The sequence below is a fragment of the Musca autumnalis genome, unplaced genomic scaffold, assembly GCF_047663935.1.
Source record: "Musca autumnalis isolate F117 unplaced genomic scaffold, ASM4766393v1 scaffold_2, whole genome shotgun sequence".
Lineage (NCBI taxonomy): Eukaryota > Metazoa > Arthropoda > Insecta > Diptera > Muscidae > Musca > Musca autumnalis.
This window is the reverse complement of record NW_027411755.1, coordinates 98,900,228-98,927,802: the sequence shown is the minus strand read 5'-3', so window position 1 is coordinate 98,927,802 and position 27,575 is coordinate 98,900,228. Positions and strand designations below refer to the sequence as shown.

Genomic DNA, 27,575 nt, shown 5'->3' with positions numbered 1-27,575 from the left:
TGGATACCATCCAATTCCTTAGGACGGAGTCATCTAGATTAGAGAGGGTTAGGTCGATGACCTCCTCCCTATCCCTGATTTAAAAGGCTGGATCATTACCCCTGTTACATATTCGTAAATTATATGATAAAATAAAATCGAATATAGACTCACCCCTTTTATTGGTGTCCTTGCTGCCCCATTGGAAATGGTGAGCGTTTGCGTCGCATCCCAGGATCACGTTGCAGGTACCCATCATATCGCCGAGCAACCGTCGGACATCCAGGTTTGTTGGGTCTGGGGCCTCAAAAGGCATGTATAAGGATGACAGCATCGTGGCCATCCCCGTACCATGCTCCAGCCTAACCGTGCACATGTCACCCGTTGCTGTAATTAGATAGAAAGATTAGATTTAAGCTCTTTTTACCTACTATACAAGTCCTCACCTTGTCCCCCTCGGACGCGGCGAAGATGTCGAAATTGGCATTGCTTAGTCCAGAAACATTATTCTTATAGATATAAGGCTCCTGGACTAAGACAATGTCCACTTCAGAGGTCGTGAGGGACAAGAGTAGTTCAGCGGCGGCGGCTTTGCAATGATGCAGATTAATCTGCAAGATGCGCAGCCTTTGCCGCTTCCCTACCCTTACTGAGTTTCGTGGGGTGGACTCAGTCGAAACCGAACCCATCCTGAACCGAAATTCAGTTTGCCCTCACGTTCTCTAAGATACAACTCCCCAGGGGGGTCAACCGCCACTCTTGCAACCAAACCACCATCCTCGTTACAGGGTGCTAGACTTATTACAGTCCAGCCCGATGTAGTGAGGTTGGGATTTTGCAATCTCAGCATTTTCAGCAGGAGCTCCTTGCCACAGTAGGTGGGGAAATCCACGCTGAAAGAATCTTCCTGGACGGAATATCGAATAGGGAGACCGCCGCAACATCAGCTCCTTCCCAAAGCCAAAAGCCAAAGACCTCAACTGTCCGAACAAGAAAATCTCGTGACTTCTTGTTCAGACAGTTAATAACCTTGACACCCTTTCGTAAGAAGGCGCTGCCAAACTGTCGGTCTTCCTGATCTTCCGGTCCAGAAACTATGGCAGACCGAAGACCAGTTTCAAAAAGCAACCAGTGACTGTCGCTGATTCTACCATTTGGGTCAGCTCTGTCGATGATTGCCAAATGATGGTCTCTATCATCTGCCACTGTAACCGGTCTACGGTATGGCTTCTTGCGTCCTTGACCGTGCGTCTTGGGGTTAACTTTTCCAGAGGAGGTGGATGCCTTCCCTGTACTCAGTTGCTTCCCCTTGGTTGTACGCTCAACAGCCGCCGCATACGAGGTTGATGGTTCAACCAGCTGAGAAGTCATCGTCTTCTTAGGTGAAGGCTGTGGATCCTCGGAGGAACGAACGCGCTTCACAGATTTATGCTGCGGGGCATTGTTCGTTCCTCCAGAAGACAATGTTACCTTAGCTGGCCTAACCATCTTCCTATTGAGACCAGCATTTCCAGCCGCTTCACCCTTGCATTTCGGAGCAGAGTCGGGCTTTGAGGCAGAGTCCTTTACCGGTCCCGTAGGTTTGGGGTGCACTCATTAGCCTTTTCCTTTAGTAATATGTGGCTAATTTGGGAAAAATACCGTAAATAGGGAGGTACGGTTGGTAAAAACTATTAAACTGCCAAAACAATTGACGTACGATATCAAAATTTGGCTCAAATGTTTTTATATGAACAGAACTTTAGGAATTGAAAATTGGGGTTTTGGGTTAATGTTTTGATATTTGATTTCACTTCTGCGAAATTAATTGCACGGATGATAATGTTCGGAAGTCAATTTTATTGAAGTCGGTTGGTGCGGTGGCGTGTAAAGTTCTACATAGCTTCTGTAGTCCCGATTCTCCTGTATCAAAAAAATACGAGGATTTGTGTGAAATTTTGGACACACAATACACACCAACGACAATTGTCTTCAGTGAATGGAAGAAGTTTCATGTGGCAACCAAAAATGAAAGTAAATTGGTTGCAGAGTGGTCCGCCAGAGTGAAGTCGCTGGCGCTTAATTGCAAATTTGGCGATCATTTGGCAGCCTTTGTATTAAATCAATTCGTGATGGGCTTACCAAGTTTTATTTTTGAAAGGCTGTGTGAAGAGGACGAGATACTGACTATGCAAATGGCGTTGCGAAAAACCATTATTATGGAGACGAAGAGTATGTCAAGGGCGGCAGAGGCTGAGCAGAGTTCAGTGAATTATTTAAATAAGCAGAAGTTTATGAAGAAAAATTTTGGAAATGCAAATGGCGGTTGCGATAGAAGTTGTGGTAGCAGCGGTAACAGAGGCGGTTCAAGTGGCAGCGGCAGAGGAAATGGAAGCAGAGGAAATTTTGGCGGTGGCAGAGACAACAGAAATGAAAGTGAAAAAAGCCTGTGTGTTCCCATTGTGATTGGCGCAATCATAAGTCGCAGGCGTGCAAATACAAAGACAGACATTCTTGTGGTAAAATTGGACATCTTGCATCTGTTTGCTATGACAAATAAGAAGTGTCAATTATGTTTGTGAAGATGAGAATGATTTTGAAAATAATGATGTCTTTAATTATTCAATTTTTAGTGTGTCGGAGTGCAACTCATTGATGATCATTGATGGTATTGAGTTGAAAGCTGTGTGTGATACATGTGCTCCGTGTACGTTGTTGCCAAAGTCGTTCCTGGAGAAGAACAATATTAAGAAGATGCTTCGTCCATGTCTTGTGCCATACGTGGATTATAGTGGTGATAAGTTGAACCTAGTTGGTTAGTATTATGCCTCGGTTACTTTTCAAGGTAAAACAATGTCGATAGTTGTTGTTATAGATTCATCGAATCCTTCTTTGTTAGGTCGTACGTTTTTACGTTCTTTTAATTTTGAATTGTTGCAAGTCAACAAAATTTATTGTCCAAATTCGAATTCAATGATTATTAATCAAATTAAAAACGAGTTTTCTAGTGTTTTTAATTAAATCTGGTGTTCTAGAACCAGTTGATAACTCTGATTGGGGAACTCCTTTAGTTCCAATTTTGAAGCCTAGCGGCGATTTGAGAATCTGTAGTGACTATAAAGTTACCCTTAACAAATGTTTATTGGATTTTAAATATCCGTTACCCAGAATCGATGAGATTTTTGCATCGTTGGAGGGAGGTGAACTTTTCACGAAGCTAGATTTATTAAATGCATATAATCAACTTGTTTTAGATGATGAATCACAATTATTATGTGCTTGGAGTACACATATTGGTACTTTGAAAGTAAAAAGATTACCTTTTGGTGTCAAAACAGCTGCGGCTATTTTTCAAAAAACTATGGAGAATCTTCTTCGAGACATTCCATACGTTGTTGTTTACCAAGATGACATTACGGTCACTGGTAGAAATATGCAAGAGCATATCAGAACCTTAAGGTTAGTTCTCCAGAAGCTTCAATCATCTGGATTGAAACTAAATGTCAATTACAATCTGAAATATCCTATTTAGGATTTAATATTGACAAAAATGGTCTTCGTAAGAATAATGAGAGAATTTCGAGTGTGATTTCTGCTCCTATTCCCAAAAATGTTTCTGAGTTGCGAGCTTTTGTCGGTATGGCAAACTACTATTCAAAGTTTATCAACAATTTTGCGCAAATTATGTCGCCATTTTATCATTTACTCAGTAAAGATGTAAAATTCGATTGGTCAGAAAGATGCAAAAAGTCTTATGATGAGATTAAGAAGGCTATAACCTCAGACCAAGTTTTGGTTCATTTTAACGCTGATCTGCCAATTGTTTTTACTACAGATGCATCAAATAATGCTGTAGCTGGGATTTTATCTCACAAATTACCTGATGGTTTAAGACCAATTGCTTTTGTTTCAAGAGCTTTGTCAAAAGGCTTTGTCTTTTGTGTTACAAAACTTCGCCAATATTTATTGGGAAATTCATTCGTTTTACAAACGGATCATCGCCCACTTTTATGTTTGTTTGGTAGCAACAAAGGTTTGCCTATTATGGCTTCAGCGCGAATGCAGCGCTGGGCATTAATCCTTTCAGGATTTGTTTATAAAATTGAACATGTAAAAGGTGTTAAGAATGAAGCTGATTGCATTTCAAGAATGCCTCAGAAATGTTTTGAATCAAAGAATAATGAAAATTCTTACATCAATTTTATTGAAAGTCAAGAGAATAACTTGAATTTAAATTTCAAAAAAATATATCTCGTGAAACAAGACGTTACCCAATTTTATCAAAACTTTGTTTTGGAAGGCAATTTAGTTAATTGTCATGATGACAATCTTTCACCTTTTCGTGAAAAGTATACTCCACTTTCAGTTGAGTATGGATGTATTTTGTGGGGATATAGGACGGTAGTTCCTAAAACCCTAAGATCTAAAATTTTCGATGAACTTCATCGTTCTCATTTGGGTATTGTCAAAACCAAAGCTCTTGTATTTCCTGTCAGAAACTTCAATCAAGTCCCGAAAAAGCACATTAATTCCATGGATGCCTAGTGATTCAGTGTGGAGTAGAGTTCACATTGATTTTGCTGGCCCAATCAAAAACTTTTACTTTTTAATAGTCGTTGACTCTTTTTCGAAATTTGTTGAAGTCTTCAAAACCAAAGACATGACAACAAATTTCACCATTTCGAAGCTAAGAGGGTGTTTTCTCGCTATGGACTTGTTGATACCATTGTGAGTGACAATGGATCACAGTTCACTTCTCATGAATTTCAAAAATTTTTATCATTGAATGGTATTAAACACATATTAACTGCTCCTGGGCATCCATCTACGAATGGACAGGCAGAAAACTTTGTGAAAACTTTCAAAAAGTCTATTTTGGCCAATTTGGACCAAAATAAAGATTCAAATTTATACCAAATTTTATGCAGATTTTTAATGGACTACCGTAACACGGTGCATTGTAGCACTGGTGAGTCTCCAGCGAAAATTTTCTTTGGTACGACATTAAAAACTCGTTTTTATACCCTCCACCATAGGATGGGGGTATATTAAGTTTGTCACTACGTTTGTAACTACTCGAAATAATCATTGTAGACCCCACAAAGTATATATATTCTTGATCAGCGTGCAATTCTACATCGATATAGCCATGTCCGTCCGTCTGTCCGTCTGTGGAAATCACTCTAGCGTCCGAACGGATTGACGTAGGTTGATGAAAATATGGGAAAATATGTTATATTTACGTAGGACTTTTGGTATCGAAAGCGGGCTATTTAGGTCCACGCTTTCGTATAGCCCCCATACAAAATGACGCGTGACGCGTCGTCGTTTTAAGGAATTTTTAAGATATTTGGCCCATTTTACCACCGAATTGGTTGTAATTCGGTACTTTGTGTCTCCAGAGGCCAAAAAATATTCCTACTAAAGTTGGGTTATATAGGTCTACGTTTTGGTATAGCCCCCATATAAGGCCCCATATAAAGTACGCGTCATTTTAATATATTTTGAATGTATTAGACGCATTTGACCAAAGAATCGGTTGTAACTTTGTATTTTGTGTTTCCAGAGGCTAAGAAACATTTCTACACTAAAATGTTTATATAGGTCCACGTGTTGATATAGCCCCCACAATACAATATCTCCCGATTTTCGATATTTTGAACGTTTTAGCCTCATTATCACACCGAGATGTCTGAAATTTGGTATTTAGTCTTCTTTAGGCGTATAAAACTTTCCCCCAGAAATTTGTAGGTATAGGTCCACGCCATCATATAGCCCCCATAGAACGGTACCTTCCGAATTTCGTTATTTTGAAGGTTGTGGCCACATTAATCCGAAATGGCTGAAATTTGTGGTGGAGGGTATAAAAAGTTCGGCCCGACCGAACTTAACGCTTTTCTTACTTGTTCACTTCTCAAACCTCCTAAAACAAAAGAAAGAATCATGAATTCACAACAACACAACATTTTAAACCACAAAGGTAACCGTGCCATCCAGTTTTACGAAGGTCAGGAAGTTATGGTGCGTGATTATCGCAAATCCTAACAAACCTAGTTGGACTCAAGCAACCATAAAACATCAACTTGGACGTCAATCTTATTCCTGCATTTTAAACCATAACAAGTATGTCATAAAACGACATCTTGATCAAATCCGAGGACAACGTAGACAACAACATCCACACGTCATTGAACCTGATTTACAATCACATGTAGATAATAATTCTTCACTTGTTGTTAATGAAAATCATGCTCCAGAAGAGATTATACAACCTAGAAGAGAACTCAGACCAAGAGAAGGAGGTGGAGTTGTAAAGAAAAATTAAAATAATTTAGTTAATTATAAAAACATGTTTAAATTTTCCTTTAAAATATTGTGTTAATATAATCTCATCATTTTTAAAGAAAAGGTTTGAATTGTTTTCGCAGACACATTCGTCGGAGTTGTGTGAGGTTGCCGAGGAAAAACTTCTCATTGAACTTTTTTGTTTGCTTAGCTTTATACTTCGAGCTGACGATTGATGTTTGGGTATAACAAGTTTTTTGTTGAAGTTATTGAAAAATAACTTCGGTTAAGAATATCCACAAACAAAAAACAAGGGAACTGATGAGATACTGTGGCGAGAATCGAAACTATAGTATTCCCTGCCTTACCCCTTGGCGAACAATGCCAAATCTTTTCCACTAATAAACTAGTTGTTTTAAAATATTAAAACGACAACAATGGGATTAAGCCAGACTATTTTGAAAAAAAAAAGAAAAGACAATTTGTGTAAAAAACAATTGTTTCATTAATTGGTATCATTATATATTTTTATGATTCAACCATTAAGTCAGTAACTAAATATGAATTCAAAATATCGTTATTTATTATCTGCACTCAATGAGTTTATTTTGTGCATAAATATTGACATTTTTCAATTTTATGTTAATTGCCAGCTTTAGGGGGAGCATATAGAGTATTTGTGTTTCGGTCTACCCTAATACATATTTTGTATGGCCCAACCTAATATACAGGTTGATCTTCTTCCTATTTATTATTGCTATTTATTGTATGCAGTTACAAGCCTCACTCACTCTCACTCTCATCTATGTATCCTGAGTGATAAAGATACATGGTAACCCAGTAAACAACTTTTACAGAGGGCTCTGATATTAGATTCTTTTAAGAGGTTTTCCAAAGTTTGTTCAGAAAATGTACGGTATTCTCAAAATTTCCCTCAGAAATTGAAGTGATCTTCAGCAAGATTTCGTTTAAGAATTTCTGCACACTTTCGTGCGCTTGTTTTCGAAAATGTTGCGAGTAATCTGCACATACTCTTATGGGAAATTTTGATTCGTTTCTCTCTCTCTCGGGAACAAAATTGCCGAACATTCGTCGAGAGTTGATTTAAAGGCAAGGGAGAGATTTTTTGTGTCTCCACGATATTGCTTGTTTTTTTTAGTTATTTTGCAGCTGTTAAGTGAATAAGACGTAACGGAACAAGTTATTTTGTGATGAAATTGGCACATGTTTTACAATAAATGAAAGTGTAAGATTGTATACACATTTTCTAAAACGTTGTTTATAATATTGTTATTTCTATTTTAGAAAAATCAAATGGAAAATTTGTTCGCAAGGACTGTGCTTTATGATTTTATAAATGTGCAACTCAGTGGGCAGCAGCGACGAATACTATTTCATCAACATTGTAATAATAAAAAGTTCAACAAATACATATTTTAAATAAAGTTCCAATTTAATAAATGAGAAATTCGAATCGTATCCTAATAAACATTTAGAATTTTGGGAGAAAATATTTAGAATATCTAATAAAACATCAGAATAGTTTCCGATTTACGGATAAAATATCTAGATTTTTTTTAGAATTTGTTCCGAAAATTTTCATAATCTCGAAACAAATCTCCGAAAAGAATTCTTTTTTCTTCAGATTTTCGAATATTTCTTCAGAGTGTTATCAGAAAATCTTTCGAATTCTAAACGAATTCGTGTAGAAACTAGAATGTTCTTTCCGAATTTCCCTCGACAAAACGTTCCGAATTCTGCGAACCGCTTCACACAAATGCGGACCTGTTTTGCGTGCGATTACGGCATCAGAAATGGAAACTTGTGCAGAAAATACCTCCGAATTCGGTACGATCTCGGCAAAAATTGTTGGCTGGGAACTTGTATATGCACACACACATAAACATACGTAACCACTTCCCACTAAACAATTTTTGCCGAAATCGTACCGAATTCGGACGAAATCTCTGCACAAGTTTCCATTTCTGATGCCGTCTTCGTATGCAAAACATGTCCGTTTTTGTGTGAAGCGGTTCGCAGAATTCGGAACAATTTGTTAAAGGAAATTCGAAAAGAGCATTCGAGTTTCCACAAAAATTAGTTTCGAATTCTGAAGAAATTTCGTAAAAAAATCTGAAGTAAATTTTGCTTTTCGGAACAATCTCGGACAAAACTCTGAAGAAGTATTCGAAAATGTGCAGAAAATGAAATACATTTCGGAGATGTGTTTCGAGATTCTGGAAAGTTTCGGAACTTATTCTAAAAAAATTGCTATATTCTATCCGAAAGTCGGAAACTATTCTGATGTTTCATTAGATGTTCCAAATATATTCGCCCAAAATTCTTAATCTTTACTCGGATTTGATTCGAATTTCTTGCAATTTAAATAATTACAATGTGAATTTATTATATTATTCACCGCTGCTGCCCGCAAAAATTGCAAAATTATAGTCGCAGTCCTTCCTGATAAAGTTTTCGAATGCTTTTATTTTATTTTCCTAAAATATAATTAAAAAATATTGATTATTCCATTATGTGTTTGCAAACAATTTGCGATTTAAATCACAAAATAACTTGTTCCGCTACGTCTTTGTCAATTAACAGTTGCTAAATAACTAAAAAAAAAAAACAAACCACAGCATGCAAACAAAACAAAAAATCTACCATGTCTTTGTAGTTCTTAAAATAATCTCTCTTGGAATTTACTAGCGACAAAGAGAAAGGAATCAAAATTTCCCATCAGAGAATGTGCAGAATATTGGCAGATTTTCGAAAACAAGCACAAGAAAATGTGCAGAGATTCCTTAAAAAAATGGCTGATAATAGGTTCAACTTCTGAAGGAAATTTTGAGAAATCGGAATATTTTCTGATCATACATTGGAAAAACTCTTAAAAAAATCTAACATCAGAGCGCTCGGCAACAATTGTTTAGTGGGTTGTTAGTTTTAAGCTTGTTATCAGTGTGACCATTTTAGCATTTTTGCAGCTAAATTTAGCATTATTTTTTGTATTTAGCCTCAAATTTTCCATTTAGCATATTCTTTAGCATATTTCAATTATTAATTTAGCATTATTCTATCCTTAAAATGCGAAATATATTAGTACTTTTTATAAAAAACTAATAATTTTTAGTTAATTTTTATACATTTAATTAGGTTATTATACATTTAGTTAGGTTTGGCCGAGCCGAACTTGTTATACTTTCCACCATGAAATATTCTGAACTGATATGGAATAGTTTTTATTTTTGTTACGAAAGTACTAATGCCATTATTTTAGGTGGAAAAGTTTTTTGACCACTGGGACCTATAAATATCAAATGACATCCAATTTTGCCTGAAAATTTAGATTTAAACATAAAAAGCTAAAATCAGCGGCGTCGTTATAAGCGAGGCACCGAGTCGTGGGCATGTGTCCGCGATTTATGCTGAAAAAGTTTTATAACCTCGTTAAACCCATATGACCCCTAAGTACCTTAAATCAGCCGGTACCACTTTATAAGACCTATTCCGAAACCTTAGCCTATGTCCACAACTTTGGCGGTGACGTTTTTGATCACTACGAAGCTTAAATGCTAATTACAGCCAATTTAAACCGAAAATGTATATAAAAACTTAAAATACCTGAAACCGGACAGTAACTGTATATTGACATATGTCCACAATTTTGTTGAAACTCCTAAGTACGAAATTACAGCTTATTCGATCTGGGTCTCAATTCTGTTTCTCTGAATACGTGCAATGAAAAATGTTTTAAATGAAATAAATGTCAAATGAAAAAAAAATTGTAAAGAAAATATTTTTCATTTTAAATTTTTCAAAGAATAAGAATCCAGCCCAGCTCTCAAAATGTAGCTAACAACATATGTAAAAATACCCGTTATTTAAGGCTACTCCAAAAAATGAACCCATGTTGGCAGTTTTTGGTAGATCGTTTTTTTACCCCTAGGAGCGCTAAATGCTAAGTTATAGGTAATACGGTCTGAAAATGTAGCTAAAAACGTCAAAATACTAGAAATCGGGTGGTAACGTTATATGGGGGCTATTCCAAAAGGGGGACCCTATGTTTACAATTTTTGCTGGATCAGTTTTTTGGAAATTTTAAATACCAGATCATAGCTAATTCGGCCTGACAACGCAGACACAAACAACAAAATACCTGAAATCGGCCGGAACCGTTATATGCGGGCTATACCAAAACATGGACCAATATAGTCAATCTTCGCCTGCAAACAAAAGACGCATGTTTCCAGAGTGTTATATCTTAATTTACCTTCCATATTGTTGCAGATAATATATAAAAAATAATAATATATAAAAAACGACGTTTTTAAATTTAGCATTATTTTTGGCATTTTAATATTTATTTTAGCATTTTTTAGCATAATTTCAAAGCAGATTTAGCTGCAATACCTTTTTAGATCTGGTCACACTGCTTGTTATGTTGTTGAATTTAAAATAAAAGAACATTAAGCATTTGGATTCGAAGCAAATAAGTTTCTTTTGTGTAAATACACTACATTAAAGCATGTCATGATGACTTGGGACAATTCCATCTTGAGAAACTATTCAAAGACTTCAATGAGATTTTTGGTTCCTACAACAAGGTTGCTACAGCAAGGTCAAAGGAGGCGAGCTACATATCGAAGAAATGCTAGCAATTCCATTCAAGAGTATCAACATCGACCACATGTGCGTCCCTAAAAGTAAGAAAGGGAATCAGTACGTCCTAGTGATTGTTTGTTCGTTCAGCAAACACACAATAATTAAGCCCACAAGAAATACAAAGACAGCCCTGTTATAACAACTTTGCAAGATGTAATGTCAGTATTTGGACAGCCACGTCAAAGGAGTTCAAACAGTTGGTGGAACGGGACGGAATCCAGCATGTGCAAATTGCAACAACGCGAGCTAATGTCCAAGCCGAACGGATAAAACCAAACAGTTTTAAATTCTCTGAAATGTCTAAAGGGTGCTACAAATGTATGGGAAACAAAGGTACCAACATTACAATGGGGTATAAATTCGCAGCCGAATGCAATTACGAAGTTCAGTCCGAATGACCTAATATTCAAATTAATATAAGAGATGTCAGTTGTAATCGAATCAGCGCTTGGGGATGAACAACGAGAGAATTATGATCTAAAAGCAATTAGAAAGCAGATAGCTTCTAAAATCAAGTCTCTAAAGAAGAAGTGGAAGGAAAGGTTTGACAATCGTCATGCTAAACCTACTATGTACAAACGCCCGGTATAAGGACCATATATCGTGACAAGGATCATTGGAAATGATCGTCATATGGTAGAGGACCTGCCCGATTTAAGTTTAAAGCAAAGGAAATATTGCGGTCTTATGTCAATAAATCCCTGGTGCTATGGTGATCCAATGTTACAAGTCGAAGATGAATGTGAATCCGGTGATAGCTCGCTAAGGAGGGACGAAGAGTTACGAGAGGCCGAATTGTCAAGTATCAAAATGAGCGATTTAGTCGTCATTGTGCATTGAGCGAGAGCCGACGCTTTCAAGAAAGGCTTAAGCACACTACATAAACTATTTTTGTAACATTTTATTTTATTGAAGAATTGCTTTGTATTTTAAATAAACCTGAATTTAAAACGAACTCATTTTGACATGAAGTACTTACTTTTCACAACTAAAACAGCAAATAATATCGGTATACACTTTTATACAATTTTTTTCTACTCCACTAATTTTTTTAAAATTTGTTCACAAATTTGATGAACTAATAAAAAATAATTTAAAAAATTAACTTCAGTGTTTTATTTATAAATGCATTTAAAACTAGAAAATAATTTGTCGCTTAGCCTTAATAAGTATATTCTTCCTCATGATGGAGGAAGAAGAATTATTTTTAATTTTTAACTTTACATTTTTTTTGGCCGATTCGAGTGTTACCGGTATTTGGCGGCTATAGGAAAATATGGACCCATATTGGTTTTGGTTTCATATTCATGTATTGTCATCCAAATCTGAAAAGTGTGCAAAGTTTCAGTTCGATTGGTCAACTGCAACTGTGTTAAAAATTAGTTAGTATATTTAAACTAAATCGGGTGGTACCACTGTATGGGGCTATAGGAAAAATGGACCCATATTGGTTTTGGTTTCATATTCATGTATTGCCATCCAAATCTGAAAAGTATGCAAAGTTTCAACTGCAAAAATGAGTTACTACATTTGGACTAAACGGACACCAACAAAGCAAGTTAAATAAAACACTGTAAAAACTACAAGCCTGGGTAACTGTAACCACATACACTATATACTTTGAAACAAATGTGAAGCCAAGTTTTCTACATCCAAAGCAGCTTAAAAATCAGTTTTATAACTACCGTTAATTTACTCATTCAAATATTTGATATGGGATTTGAACCCTCATATGGACAATACTACTTGATTTATCAATACTAAAATTCAAAATCCGTCTAATAGGAAGGTTTTCTATCGATTCTCATCAATACGTTTAAACTCCGAGGTACTCGCTTTTGATGATTTTTTGCCACTGTCGTGACACTGTGCGACGCTACACGACCGTTGGTTTTGTGTAAAGTGTAAAATAAGTGTCATCGTATTTAGCATTGTATACAAAACTCATAAGTGCTCTCTAATCGTAGATAATTTGCCAAGTGTTTCAATATTCTCACTACAACGCGACACGGCATGTTATACTAAGTTTATAATGTTATGTGCATTTTTGTTGGTAATTGTTTTAATATATAAATATGGAAAAACGGTATTATCTAATTAAAAATATATGAGAAAATAGTTTTAAGCATAGTTACTCAACATTAACAGGAAAAGAGATTACCCTAATGTATCAATTCTTGACCATCAATGTTAAACTTACAACTAAGGATACACTACATTTTGTCTCATTGTAAAAAAATTTATTTTATTTTCGTTTATTTACCGCAGATGAAGGAGAAGGACACGTAGGTACTGTTTGCGAAATCGGACGTTTGGGATCTGTACATTCTCCAGAAAACACGGTGGTTGTAAATTGGGATTCTGGCCATAGAACGAATTATCGCGTCGGGTATCAAAATCAATATGATTTAATAATAGTGGATAATGCACAAGTCGGTAAGATTTAACTACTTCAGCAATTTTTGAATTTTGTTATAGTAATTATTTTTCATTAAGGCGTCCGTCATCCTAATGTAGTATGTGATGGCTGTTCTAAAGGGGGAATAGCTGGCATTGTATTCAAATGTGAACAATGTGCGAACTATCATCTCTGCTCCACTTGCTATGGGGCTGATTTACACGATAAAGAACATCCTTTCATTAGGTATACGACACCTACCTCCTTAGGGTGAGTATTATATGAAGGTAGAATTATATGTTTGCGTACTAACAAAATGAATGTTTTTAGTGTACGAGTACCGCCTAGAAAAGGCAGCAAACGGATTCAACTAAAAGGTATTTTCGTTGGAGCGCAAGTAGCTCGTGGTCCTGATTGGGAGTGGGGCCAACAAGATGGCGGGGAAGGTAATACAAAGTAAACATATTTTTGTAAAAATAATATATACAATATGATGGCAATAACCGAACTGATAAAAATATGAATGTTTCAATAAGCTTATTTTATTTTCAACTAGCTGAGCCCGGTGCGCTTCGCTACCCCGCAGCACATTTACTTGTAGGCCAAATTCCGTCACACATTCCAAATTTCATTGAAATCGGACATACATAACGTTTTTGGTGCATCAAATACTTGAAATCGGACGAAAATATATATGGCAGCAATATCCAAATCTGAACCTATTTCGATATATTTTGGTACATATAGTTATAGCCCAAATTCCGTCACACATTCCAAATTTCATTCAAATCGGAAATATAGCGTTTTTGGTGCTTCAAATACTTGAAATCGGACGAAAATATATGTGGGAGCTATATCCAAATCTGAACCGATTTCGATATATTTTGGTAGACTTGCCCAGCAAAATGTTTGTAGTAGTTGAATCATGAATGCAAGTGATTTCGGACTACATCTTTTTATGTGAAAGAAGTCATGAATTTTACAAGGGCATGGTGCAGTGAGGATACTGTCTAATTTGCTTCTTGAGCACACATTTTGCATTAGTTCTTTGTAGTGAATAAATATACATTCCATGGAAAGTATTTTGAATTGATTTTTCGATTCGTTTAAAAATTGATTGGCAAGCGAGGATATGGGAGAAGTTAACATTTATTAAGCGAGGATTTTGCACTGATTTGAGACCTCAGGGTCATTTGGAAAAATTATTTAAAAGAGTTGTGGTAGCTTTAAATTAATATTTATGGCCTGTTTCTCTAGGACGATTCGAATTGAAATTCGTTCAAACTCATGTTTTTGTAGAACATTTTTGTTTGACAAAAAAAAAAAAAAAAAAAAAAAACAGTAGTCCTAGATCGTAGATCGTCTTAATGAAATTGAAATATAATGAATATAAAACAATGGAATATCTCAAATAAATCATTATAAAAAGCGACTGAGTGCAAAATCAAATACTTTTATTCTAGAAAGTTAGCTTTTATTACACAAAATTACGCAAAAACATCTTAAAATGCTTCTTGCATAGAGTCATCTAAAATTGATTGCATTCTAGCTGCACTATGTCCTTGTAAAAATCATGACTTCTTTCACGTAAAAAGACATAGCCACTTGCACTCATGATTCAACTACTTTCTTGGCTACAAAGATGCAGTCTGACATTTCTTGGACCCATGATTACCCATACCGTAAAATAAATTGTTTCTTGTGATCTTAAGAATTTTATTTGCAAAAAGTTATTATAAATGTAAACATTGCTAAAATGTGAACATTTTATGAAATGGATTCAAATCGGACATTGTCAAAATGTGAAGAACGGAATACATTTTTAATGACTCTGCGTGGACTGCTTCTAAAAAAGCTTTTCAATCACTACTTCACATAGAACAACTTCAAATAAATTTTGCTGGGTAGTTATAGGCCAAATTCCGTCACACATTCCAAATTTCATTCAAATCGGACATATATAGCGTTTTTTGTGCATCAAATACTTGAAATCAGACGAAAATATGTATGGGAGCTATATCCAAATCTGAACCGATTTCGATATATTTTGGCACATTTATTTGTAGACCAAATTTCGTCACACATTCTAAATTTGGAGACTGTAGCTGAAACCGTTATATAGATATTTGCATATTTTGGAGTTACCTCCGATACTGATGCTATATCTCCGGATCAAAGCGGAATTTCAAAACTTTTTATGGCCTATGTTACTTTCAGGCGATGTAGTAATATATACATTTCAGCAAGATCGATTCAGCGGTTTTTGTGTCCATAAATTTCAAACAAACATACAAACATTTTTCGACTTTATATATAGATGAATTATTTTAAATCATGATCTATTACCATGCGGAAGACTAAAACAGAAATCTAATTAATATCCCATTCATAAGCAGGTCGAATTAACTAATGGTTTGGCATAGAATTATGATATACAGTGCTGCGCACTTTCGTTTCGTACATTTTTCGAAGCTGTTCACAAGTTTTAATAAGAAATGTTTTGTGTTTAGGAATAGTTTGTTATATAGGAAAAACCTCCAATAAGTTACGTTTACAGTTTAACCCTCCGTTGGACACCTGAGTTTGGCCAGGCCTTTTTCATTTTATTTTGCATTTTAAACTGGGTTACAACAAAGCTATGAACCTGAGATTCCAGGTAAATTTTCTTAGCTTTCCAACGAAAGAAACACGAAGTCTAAAGGATCACCTGAAAAGGAGCTACACATTCGTAACACATGAGTCTGGCCATGCCCCACCCATTTTTTATTGATAAATTTTCCGAAATCTTTCTTAAAATTGGATATTTTCCTACATTATTTGACAAAATGAATACCCTTTCATGAAGTTTGTCGCATTTCACCCTTCCATGTGTTCAGAATTTAGTTACATATTTCGCAGCTGTTAAGTGACAAAGACGTAACGGAACAAGTTATTTTGTGATGAAATTCGCACATGTTTTATATTAAATGTAAGTGTAAGTTTGTTTGCGCATTTTCTAAAACGTTGTTTATACTATTGTTATTTCTATTTTAGATAAATATAATAATAACATATGGACAATTTGATAGGAAGGGCTGTGCTTTATAATTTTATAAATGTCCAATCCAGCGGCGTCGAATGCTATTTAATCCAGATTGTAATAATACAATGTTCAACAAACATTTTAAATAAAGATCCGATTTAGTTAATATTATTATTATTATTATTATAATAATTAATGTTAAAATTTACTATACTCATAAGTCTCAAGAAAGTATTGATCTACTTCAAAACGATCTAAATAGCTTCGCTCTAAAAAATGTAAACATATGTGCTTATCCAATTACAGGTTATTATAAAATTAATGGGACAGATTTGATGCCCGTAGTATCGTTTATTGATCTCGGCATTTTAATGGATCCAAAATTAGATTTTAATAATCACATTATATCAATGGTGAATAAAGCAAATGGTGTATTAGGTTTTATAAAACGATGGGCTAAGGAATTTTTAGACCCATATGTTACTAAGCAATTATTTGTTTCCCTTGTTAGGCCCATATTAGAATATGGATCAGTAATATGGAATCCTTGCTATGGAATTTATGCCGATAAAATAGAATCTGTTCAAAAACATTTCTTACTCTTTGCCTTGAGAAGTTTTCATTGGAATGGTGACCTTGGCCTTCCTCCATACACTAGCAGGCTAAAATTAATACGATTACCCACATTAAAAAGCAGACGCATAATGATGAACACTATTTTTGTACTTAAAATTTTAAATGGCGATATACCTTCAGACTTCCTTATTTCTTCTATTAGATTAAATGTTCCTATTAGATGTAGTAGAAACTATCAAATATTGTATACTGATCTTCATCGCACGAATTATTTTTCATGTGAACCTGTAAGTAGAATGTGCAGTGATTTCAATTTTTATACCCTCAGCATTTATGCTAACGAGGGTATATACACTTTCATACGGGCAAAATGTGCCTCATCGAAATAATGGTTTTAGACCCCAAGTATGTTTGGACGAAATGTGTTTCAGACAATTTGGAGTCGATCTAGCAATGTCCGTCCGTCTGTCTGTCTGGCTGGCTGGTGCGCACGATAACTCTCGAACGGATGAACCGATTTGGTCCAAAATTTGGGTTTCGCAATATTTTGTCCAAACTTAGTTTAAGTTCGAAGATGGGTTATATCGGTCCACTTCTTCCGGTACCTCGCCCACAAAAGTTCGAAAATGTTCAGAAAATTTGTGCGCACGATAACTCTTGAAGGGAGTAACCGATTTTGTTCATACTTTGCACATCGTGAAATTTCTACCAGACTTAAATAAGGTTCCAATAGGGGCTCAATCGGTCCATTCCTTCGGGTACCTTCCACACAAAATTTCGGAAAAGTTCAGTTTAGGAGCTGCTCTCGAATCGTTTTGATTTTTGCTGTAACAACTTGTATTCAATGACCCCTTTACGATGGTACAAGTTTCATCAGGGGCAAGTCCATACTTCCTGTAAAAATAGCCTGAAAGGTGCAAAAAGCCCCTGTGACACTGTGTGTAAGGGTAGGAGCGCAAGATAACACTCGAGCGGATTTGCCGATTCGGTCCAAAATTCAGCCTTCGCATTATTTTGTTCAAACTTAGTTTAAGTTCGAAGATAAGCCATATCGGTCCACTCCTTCAGGTACCTCCCCCACAAAAATTAAAAAATGTTCGGAAATGTTCGAAAAAATGTGGCCACGATAACTCTTGAAGGGAGTGACCGATTTGGTTCATACTTTATACATCCAAATGTATTTACCAGATATAGATTAGGTTTGAATATGGACTATATTGTCCACTCCTTCGGGTACCTCCCACACAAAATTTCGGATAAGTTCACTTTAAGACCTTCTCTCGAATCACTTTGATTTTTGATGAAGCTACTTGAATTTGCTGCCTCAATTATGACGGTAAAAGCTTTTTTCAGAGGCAAGTCCATACTTCTTTAGAAAACAGTCCGAAAGTGTAGTGGTTGGAGAACACGATAACTCCCGAACCGATCAACCAATTTGGTCCAAACTTTGAATCTCCTAATATTTTGTCCAAATTTAGTTCAACATCTAAAATGGCCCATATAGGTCCTCTTCTTAAGGTATCTCTCCCATAAAAGTTCAATGATCGTTTGTTAATGTATACCGATGGTGTTCATTGTGGTCATGTCTATAACGATATTATGTTTTCCGTGGACAAGTCCATGCTTCCTGGCATACTGGTCCAAAATGAATACGATGACCCACTGAAATGACTAGTAAGCGCCATATCTATCAAAAAGATATGACTCCCAAAATAAGATCCACTTCCATAATGGACTATGTCGGTCCATTCCTTCAAGTACCTCCTCCGCAACACTTTTTAACTTTAATCCTAATCATGATTTTTGTCGGCAAGTTTAAATGACCAAAAGGGCCATGTTACGTAACTGATATGGATATTGAGTATCCAAGAAACTATTGCTATACGAATATGTTGAAGCAAAGAAGCTAGCAAAACATTCAGCGATATCACGATCGCCTACGCCTTATTTTTATATTTTATTAAATGAGGTCTACGGGTACTTTTTCGTTTTAAATTAACAAAATCATAAAATGATTTTGGATCGGATTTAATATTTATCTTAATTTTATCAATGTAAATTTTATATGACCTGTGAGATTCAATGTTGTACTTTGATCTGGCAATGGAATAATTTGAATAATCTATAGTAGATCCCGACTTTTAAAATTTTTTGAAAGTCTATTTTTAGAGTTTTTAAGAGCGGACAATTCGGATGTAATCCACGGCAACTTATTAGAAGAATTTATTCTAACTTTTGGTACACATTCATTAAGAAAATTATTTAGTACGTCATAAAATTTATTAACAGCCTGTTCAAGGTCAAATTGGTTATTACAGTGAAACAAAGAGGCCCATTCCGTGGTAGTAATGAGAAGATTCAGTTTTTGAAAGTTAGTTTTCTTAAAGTTGAAAACAGATTTGAATGTTCTAGAAGTTAGTGGTGTTGAAATTGGGGAGTTATAAATCAACTGTATACAAAGTGAGGGATGATGGTAATCTTCAGGAATAGATACAGGATGAATTCTCGAAATTTCAAAATTTAGAGTATTATTCACAAATACTAAATCCAGTATCTTACCGTACTTATTTATTACATTATTTATTTGATACATATTTATATCTGAATATTTTATAGTATGTATATGTAGAGATGATTATTGATGTGGAGGGTTATCATGAATGAAATTTCCCCGTGAGTTTTGTTTTTCCGCCGTTGCAACTTAAGGGAGAAAGTGAAAAAATTCACGGGGAATTGTCGTTCATGATAACCCGTGATGTAGTAGTGTGGAGCGTGGGCTTTGGATGATGAGGGGTGTTGTGTAGTTCCGGCCATATTGTTGGGTGTGAAAGATGTTTCGGTGAGGAGTGTATAGAAGATCAACTGTAATTTAGTTAATTGCTGTGATGATTGATGGTGATGCAAGCGTAGCACAGTGGGAAAAAATGCAGATCTAGCGTGCAGAAAATAAAAATAATTTGGACGATTTTACCCGCATTATCCAACAGAAATGGCTGAAATTCGGAATTTAGTCTTACATATATATTTACATATATTCTAAGTATTTGGTTACAGATTATTAATCTTAAAAACTAAATTATGTATACTTTATACATTGTATTCATTATTTCTTAAATACTAATCACTATCAGAATCGAATTGGTGTTAAGATCGGATCCTGCAGTAGTTTAAGGACTTATTTAGATAGCAGCTCCCTATATCGATGGTTGATAGAAGTACTGTAAAAAAAAACGTCTATACCTGTATCACATATTGTGTGAGAAAGAATCTATGAATAAACCTCCATAAAATATGGATTTTTCCATTCATATGTAACTGATTAATGAGTATGTACATCTATACCCGTATCTGATCCTCATAAAGGGTGCCGAAATTAGCATGAATCTTACGTTATTGAAACCCTTTAATGACTTTCCACATAAAACCTTCAATACTTTTTCATAAAATTGTAGGGAATGCATATTAGTCAACTATTGGAAAAACAGCAGGTATAATAAAAGGCAATAAACTCCACCTCAAGGGCAGCACGTTCAGGTAAACCCCTTGATGCAAGATGACTTTCATGATACATATTCAAGAAAGAAAATTACCTGTTACCTAGCTAAAAGTTACCTTAATATAATATGAGAGGAGTTAAGTCAGTCGGGTTGGCTGGGCAGTTAAACAGGTGCTGCGTAGTATGCGGACCGGTGCCACATGCTGGGCAGATATTCCGCGTGCCATCAATCCTGGCCCAGTAAGAATTAAGGCGGCTGCACCAACCAGATCTTAGTTGCGCCAACACGACTCTCGTTTGTCTTGGCAGCTCCTGCTCTTCCGCTGCCACGGGTGGTGGATGATCTTCGAGGACTATATTCACACTGTAGGCTGCCAGAGCCTCTGCAACCGCATCAGTATGAATGTCTCTTAAACCTGCCTGGTATGCACGTTGATCTAGAGGTTCTCTTTTATATCTTTGGACCTCTCTCTCTAGATCTCTATAATCCTCCCTTACTCGCCTAGGGGGGTTCAGGCATATCCACCAGATGGTGATTTGGGTGGTCTTGCCTATAGCATCCAAGCAAGTACTGCATCGTCAACATCCTGTTGTGACGACTCACAGGAAGGATCTTTGTCTCCTCATGTAAATGGTCCACTGCAGACATGAGGTGACACCCTGTAGCTGTTCTCAGGGCAGCATTCTGACAGATTTGTAGTTTATCCCATTGCGTATCACTTACGTTAGCAAACCACGCTGGCGCCGCATAGCTTACCACAGACCGGCCTATTGCGTTGTATGTGGTTAACAAGGTTTCTTTATCCGCACCTCAAGTGCTGCCGGCTAGGGACTTGAGGACCTTGTTCCTGTTTCTCAGCTTATCGCAGATAACTGTAGTATGCTGGGACGACTTATACATGCTATCGAATGTGACCCGTAGGACTTTGCGGTAGTTTGTGGTCGGAATAGTTGCACCGTCGACCTGCACATTCAGTGGGAGCTTCATTTGCGCCGTCCATGTGGTGAACAGTGTGGCTGTTGACTTAGTGGTGGATATTTTCATATTCCTCGCGTGGAAAAACTCTACAAGATCAATGAGATAGGCATTTAGCCTTTCACAAACGTTACCGATATTGGGACCTGACGCCATGAGTGTACAATCATCCGCGTACGTAATTAACTCAATGCCGTCGGGAGGGCGTGGAATTGCAGAGAGGTAGAGGTTAAACAGTTCCGGAGATATCACCCCTCCTTGGGGAACTCCCTGCTTCACTCTACGGGGTTTGGACTTCTTGTCTCTGAATTCCACGGTAATTTCCTGAGGTAATTTTTTCAGCCGATTTTGTTGTAATTTTATGTATTGAGTTATAAATTCATAGATGCCATTTCACAAGCAATTCATTCATAAATATATATTGGGTGTACGAGTCCAAAATGTGTCTATTCTGCACTTTTTAGTAATAAAAACTTGAATTTAACAGTTTGGTTAGAGGCATGTCACTACTATCCTACGTTTCCTACAGTTTCCTACGTCCACCCATTTCATAGCGACCGAAGGACGACCTTTTTCAATTTATATTTTCTTATCTGCTATGCTGTGATCAATTGCAATTGATATCTGATATGTTATAAAAATATGTTTCCCAGTATCTTCATTTTATTTGAATTCAAAAATCGCAATAAGTCACAGGAAATAATTTGAGATGTTATTCTGGACAAGATATACAAAAAATAAAAAAAAAATATTTCGATCCGATTCTGTACTTTACCCCTTTTTTAATTGCAGAAATGGAATAAAATGGACGTTACATATAATTAGCCAATAACATCTAAATTTATGTAACTCATGGCTTATAAAACCGATAAATTTAATTAAATACCTTTACGATAAGTCAAAAATACAAAAGATTCGACAGTAATATGTTCACAGACTGCATACGTCCATCACAATTTTTCGATTAAAAAACATCATCGTGAACACTTTAAAAAATATCTATATTAAATGTACCGTTATTCCGTTCCTACTAATTAATTCTAATTATTATATACGCCGTTAAGTAGTACAGTCAACCCTCTAGTTTAATACTGTACTAACGTTTCATAGTTTCCTTTAAGTCCATTTTTTGATTTTCTGCACGCTAGATCGGTATTTTTCCCACTGTGCGTAGGCTTGCGGTGTTCAGGTGGTGAATTTACGATGGAGTGCATGTGGTAATGGTTATGGCTATTGATTTACAGATGTTTTGGTTGGAGTTGATGTGGATCGAGGTGTGTTTAGTTGGCAATTGTGGTAATAAATGTGTTGTTCTGATGGATACGAGCTCGTCCTGAAATTAGTTAAAAAGGGGAAGGAAAGTGTAGAGACGGAATATAGTTGGAAGGACAATAAATACAGTGGTCAACATTCGTTTAAGCGCAAGACAAGTTTTTGTGTATATTTGTATATACTCGCGAACTAAATAAGTTTTATTAAGTTTTTCATTACAAAACAATTTTTTTTCCTTTACTCATTCCACCTGGGAACATAGGGCATTTACAAGAAAATTCCATTCTTCTCTATTATTACATATAAATTTAACTTCTTGCCAGGACATGTTTAATCTTTTAAGTTCCATAGAAACTGTTCTGCGCCACGTGATTCTGGGCCTTCCTGGACGTCTAGTGCCTTGGGGGTTCCAATCTAAGCCACATCTGGAGATGCTACCAGCATCTTTTCGAAGTGTGTGGCCTATCCACTTCCATTTTCTTCTTGTAATCTGGCGTTTTATTGGTTCTTCATTGGTTTTGTTCCACAATTCAAGATTAGAAGTTGTTTTTAGCCAAAAGATGCCGCAAATTCTTCTTAAGCATCTGTTTATGAAGGCTTGTAGTTTTTGAATTATTCCGTTTGAAAAGAGCCAGGTTTCGCTCCCATATGGCAAAATTGGTTTTACGCATGCGTTGAATAAGCGCAGTTTTGTTTGGAGCGAGAGATATTATGACCTCCATGTTTTGCTGAGGCGACCAAACGCAGATCTGGCTTTATTTAGCTTACTATTGACATCTTCTTCCACTCCACGGTCAATATCCATGAAGCATCCTAAATAGCAAAACGATTTCACATATTGTATTGGTGCGTTGTTAATTTTTATGTGGTTGTCACTTGAATAATTTATGCGCATTGCTTGCGTCTTCTTTGTGTTAATTTCGAGGCCAACATCTTTGGCTAGAAGAACAAGCTCGTTTACTTTATCTTGCATGTCGGTAAACTTGTGCGACATAAGACAAATATCATCGGCAAAGTCCAGGTCTTCTAGATGTCGATGGAGAGTCCCAATAATACCTCTTTTCTTCGAACATATCTTCTCCATGATATCGTCGAGAACTAGCGCAAAAAGTAACGGGGATAAGGGACAACCTTGCTTCACCCCAGCGTTAGTTTTGAAAGACTCACTCATTATGTTGTTATGTTTTACTTGAAGAGTTGCGTTATTATACATTGATTTTATGATATTTATAATTTTTGGCGGCACCCCCTTTTTTTTGTAATACGGACCAAATTGCATTGCGTTTAATAGAATCGAACGCTTTTCGAAAATCTATGAAGACGAGATAGAGTGGTGTTCGCCATTCTATAGATTGTTCTATTATTACGCGCAGGGTGTTTGTCTGGTCGACGCAGCTTCGATGTGGGCGGAACCCAGCCTGTTCATCCCGCAACGTTTTTTCAATAGGTTGCAGGCTGTCATTTATTATGATTGCAATAATTTTATTCCCCGCCAGATCACCTTTTTCGGCAGTTTAATTATGGTGCCTTTCGTCCATGCACTAGGTAGCCACTCATTTATCCACGCCTCGTTTATGTGCGAGTGTATAATTCTTGCCGTTGTTGTGGGGTCAACTTGGAAGAGTTCGGGTGGTATACCATCTTCTCCTGGCGCCTTGTTTCTTTTCAGTTTAATTATGGCTGTTGCAATTTCAGCTATTGTGGGGGCATCAGTATTTATGGAGTTATCCACATTTTAATTTTTATTAACTTGCTGGACCAAGTGGACGGACTCGCTATCATCACCATCGATATTGCTTATTTTTTCAAAATGCTGTTTCCAATGTTTCGTTTGTTCTTCGGCGTTTGTTAATAGTTTACCGTTCATGTCTCTTATTGGTTGTGAACGGATTTGCGAATTGTTTGTATAGCGTTTTATTATTTTGTAGAGCTCTTTCATGTTGTTTGATCCCGCTGCTGCTTCTGCTTCCTTTGCCATTGCTTCTGCGTAAATCCTTTTGTCGTTTCGCGCCGATTGTTTTACCATTTTTGCCACGGTTTTACATCGGTCCTTCTTCGATACATCACCTAAGGCTTGTTGCTTTATACGATTTCGCTCCTGGATTAGACTCCAGGTGTCGTCTGAGATCCATTCCTTTCGTTCGCTTTTCTTGGTGTATCCCACGTGAGTTATTGCTATGTTTTTGAGCTTGTTGCAGGTTTCTTCCCACGATGTTATATTGTTTGGGGGAGTGTGTGCTCTAAGGTTGTTTGCTATCTCTAAGCGTTTTTCTTCATTCTTTAGTAATTTTAAAAACAAAACAATTAGTTGTATTATAATGCTAGAAACTTAAAGGGAAATAAATTGAATACTGACACAGATGCGATTAATCGTGGATTTTTTTCTAAAAACCTTAAAAATTGTGCGACATTCGTATAAGCCCACACTACTTAAAACCCATTAAATAAGCTTTATATCAAATTTATAATAATAAAATTTATAATGATAAAAAACGCGAATTGCAATTGTTCTTATTTGACTGATTTTAAAGTCAAAATTGGACTATGACACCTTACCCGCCTATATTTGACCGCTGAATATTGAAAACTGTCTTTCAGCTGTGTGCGCAGTAGCGGCGAGAGTGTATTATTAGCGGTATTCACTCATGTTGGTAAAGTGGCATTGTAGATCTTGTAGATCTTGTACATCTTGTTAATATTGTAGATCTACAAGTGTTTACAACACCACAACAACAAAATACATGAAAGTTTAATTTACCACAGGGTTGTTAATTTACTCGACCTAAAAGTATTGTAAACATTCCCTTGTACTTTTACAAGGGTGCAGAACAGCTGATTGTTGTGCCATCACTTTGTTGTGAGTTTTATTTTATGTCGGAGTTTTGTTTTTTGGTAGAAAAATTGGAAAAGTAAAAAGAATAAAATAATAATAAAAGAATGGAGGCCAAGAAAAAACATTTTTTTATGAAAAAGTATAATAAAACTGAAACTAAAAGATAGACTTACGACGACATTAAGATGTTTTGATTTATTTGCGATATACACAAAAAAGACATTCACACTTCGTTGTGAAAAACCCTGCACTCTAAATTATTTGTTGAAAATTGCAATGAAAACCACTGTGATTTTTTGTTGATTTTTTAGGAGGTGCGTAATAATTAACAAAATATAGTGCAATTTATGGAAATGCGTAATTTCAAACACAAATTATTGGAAAAACAGTAGTTTCAACAGAATATGTTTGAAATTAAACACAAACTGCTTAATTTCAAACATAAAATGTTGCAAAAGCTGTAATTGCAATAGAAAGTGCTTGAAATTAAACACAAACAGAAGCCAAGCAAGCAGAAGAACAACAAACTCAAAAAACACGAGTTAGTTGCTCGTGGTTCTTTGTTCGAAGCGGGCGAAAGGTTGTGAAGATATTGTTTTTACTTAAAAGTCGAAAAAGTTTTGAAATACATATTTTTAGTGTCATAAATAATTTTAATTGATGTTTAGAAGCCTGAAAAATGAATCTTAGCCCCAAGGAATTCGCAAAACTAGGAGTAAATGAGGTGAACAAAATGCTTTAGGCGTGAAGTGAGAGGTTGAAGTGTGTCTCAGAACATACCCGTATATATATTTACTTTTATTGGTATTTTTAATTAAATAAATTATGTTTTTATATAAATAAAACAATTTTTTCTCCGTACAAAATGTAGTTTTATTATACCCATTCAGAAATTATTTGCATATATTTACAAGGAAAAGTGCGTCAGATTACAATAAATTGTGTTTAAAATCGCAACTCAAAATGTGTAAATTTTAAGCATATTTTGCGTAAAATCTTACAACAACAAAGCTGTTGAAAACTACGCATTTTTGTGTCGCATCTTGTTGCCTATCATTATCATTGTGAAATTCAACAGAAAAAGTTTAGAGTGTGGTACATATAGTACATTAACAAGAGTTTTAAATCTACCACCATGAGTGAATACCGCTATTGTGCTTATCTTCGATATCGCGCAGAACTTTAAACTGACCGCGAAAATATATGGTGGTTTAAAACATATCACGAATGATGGATATCAATTTCGTAAGGAATATACAGAAATTCCGATAACCTAAACAAATTTTGCACACAATCGCGACTTGTTGATCATTACATGACATTTTACTGTTTTTTAAGGATAACAGTACCTATTATATGGCCAAAATTTCAATGTAACACATGTTTATAAAATACAAAAAACTGAAAAGGATGGAGTTATCAAAATTCATACGAATTTGATAAAAAAAAATTAAAGATTTTAACAAAAATGGCTAGAAAATAATTAAATTTAGCATGTTTAGTGCTTTAACAGTAATAATTTCGCGATTTAAGTAAAAATAAATTAATCACATCCCAGCATTATTTTATTGATAAAAGTCCTATTGTGCGGGGTACTTTTTCTTAGAAATACGTGGCCGATTGGTTTCGCATAAACAAAAATGAAATCGGAAAGTGTCCGTGGCCCTGTAGATTTCCAATCTTAATAAAAAATGTAAAAATGCGTAGTTTTCAGTGAAATAATGTTCCCATCCCTGGTCGCAACTAAGAAATAATGACAGAAAATCAATGTATTATCGTGAAGAGAATAAGATGTTGATTTAATTCAGCATAAAAACTATTAAGCATTACCTCAGCTATTGTTTGCACTAGTGAAATACACTACGCAACAATCAATGATCCAAAATAATAGTCCGGTCAAAATAGACATTGAAATAACAAAAATTCCCACAAAGCTGAATTTTGGTGGAGAGCTAGGGTTTGCCATTAGAAGCAACGTCCTAAAAGTCCCCATCGATCCCATGTGTGCAAAAAAAATTATTCGTGGTCAAAGGTCAAAATTTAAGGGTTTTTAGGTTTTCGGATTTATTTTTTGAAAACGGTTGATCTAATCAA

General features: G+C 35.7%; 1 protein-coding gene across 2 annotated transcripts in view; it reads left to right on the top strand.

Moving 5' to 3' along the window:
• mib2 (E3 ubiquitin-protein ligase mind bomb 2) overlaps positions 1-27,575 on the top strand; it is a 361,272-nt gene that overhangs the window by 194,720 nt on the left and 138,977 nt on the right. For both annotated transcript variants that reach the window (XM_073968614.1, XM_073968613.1), the window contains 3 exons: positions 13,177-13,344; positions 13,405-13,576; positions 13,637-13,752. In XM_073968614.1, coding sequence (XP_073824715.1) covers positions 13,177-13,344; positions 13,405-13,576; positions 13,637-13,752 — 456 coding nt within the window. The remainder of the gene's footprint in view (positions 1-13,176; positions 13,345-13,404; positions 13,577-13,636; positions 13,753-27,575) is intronic.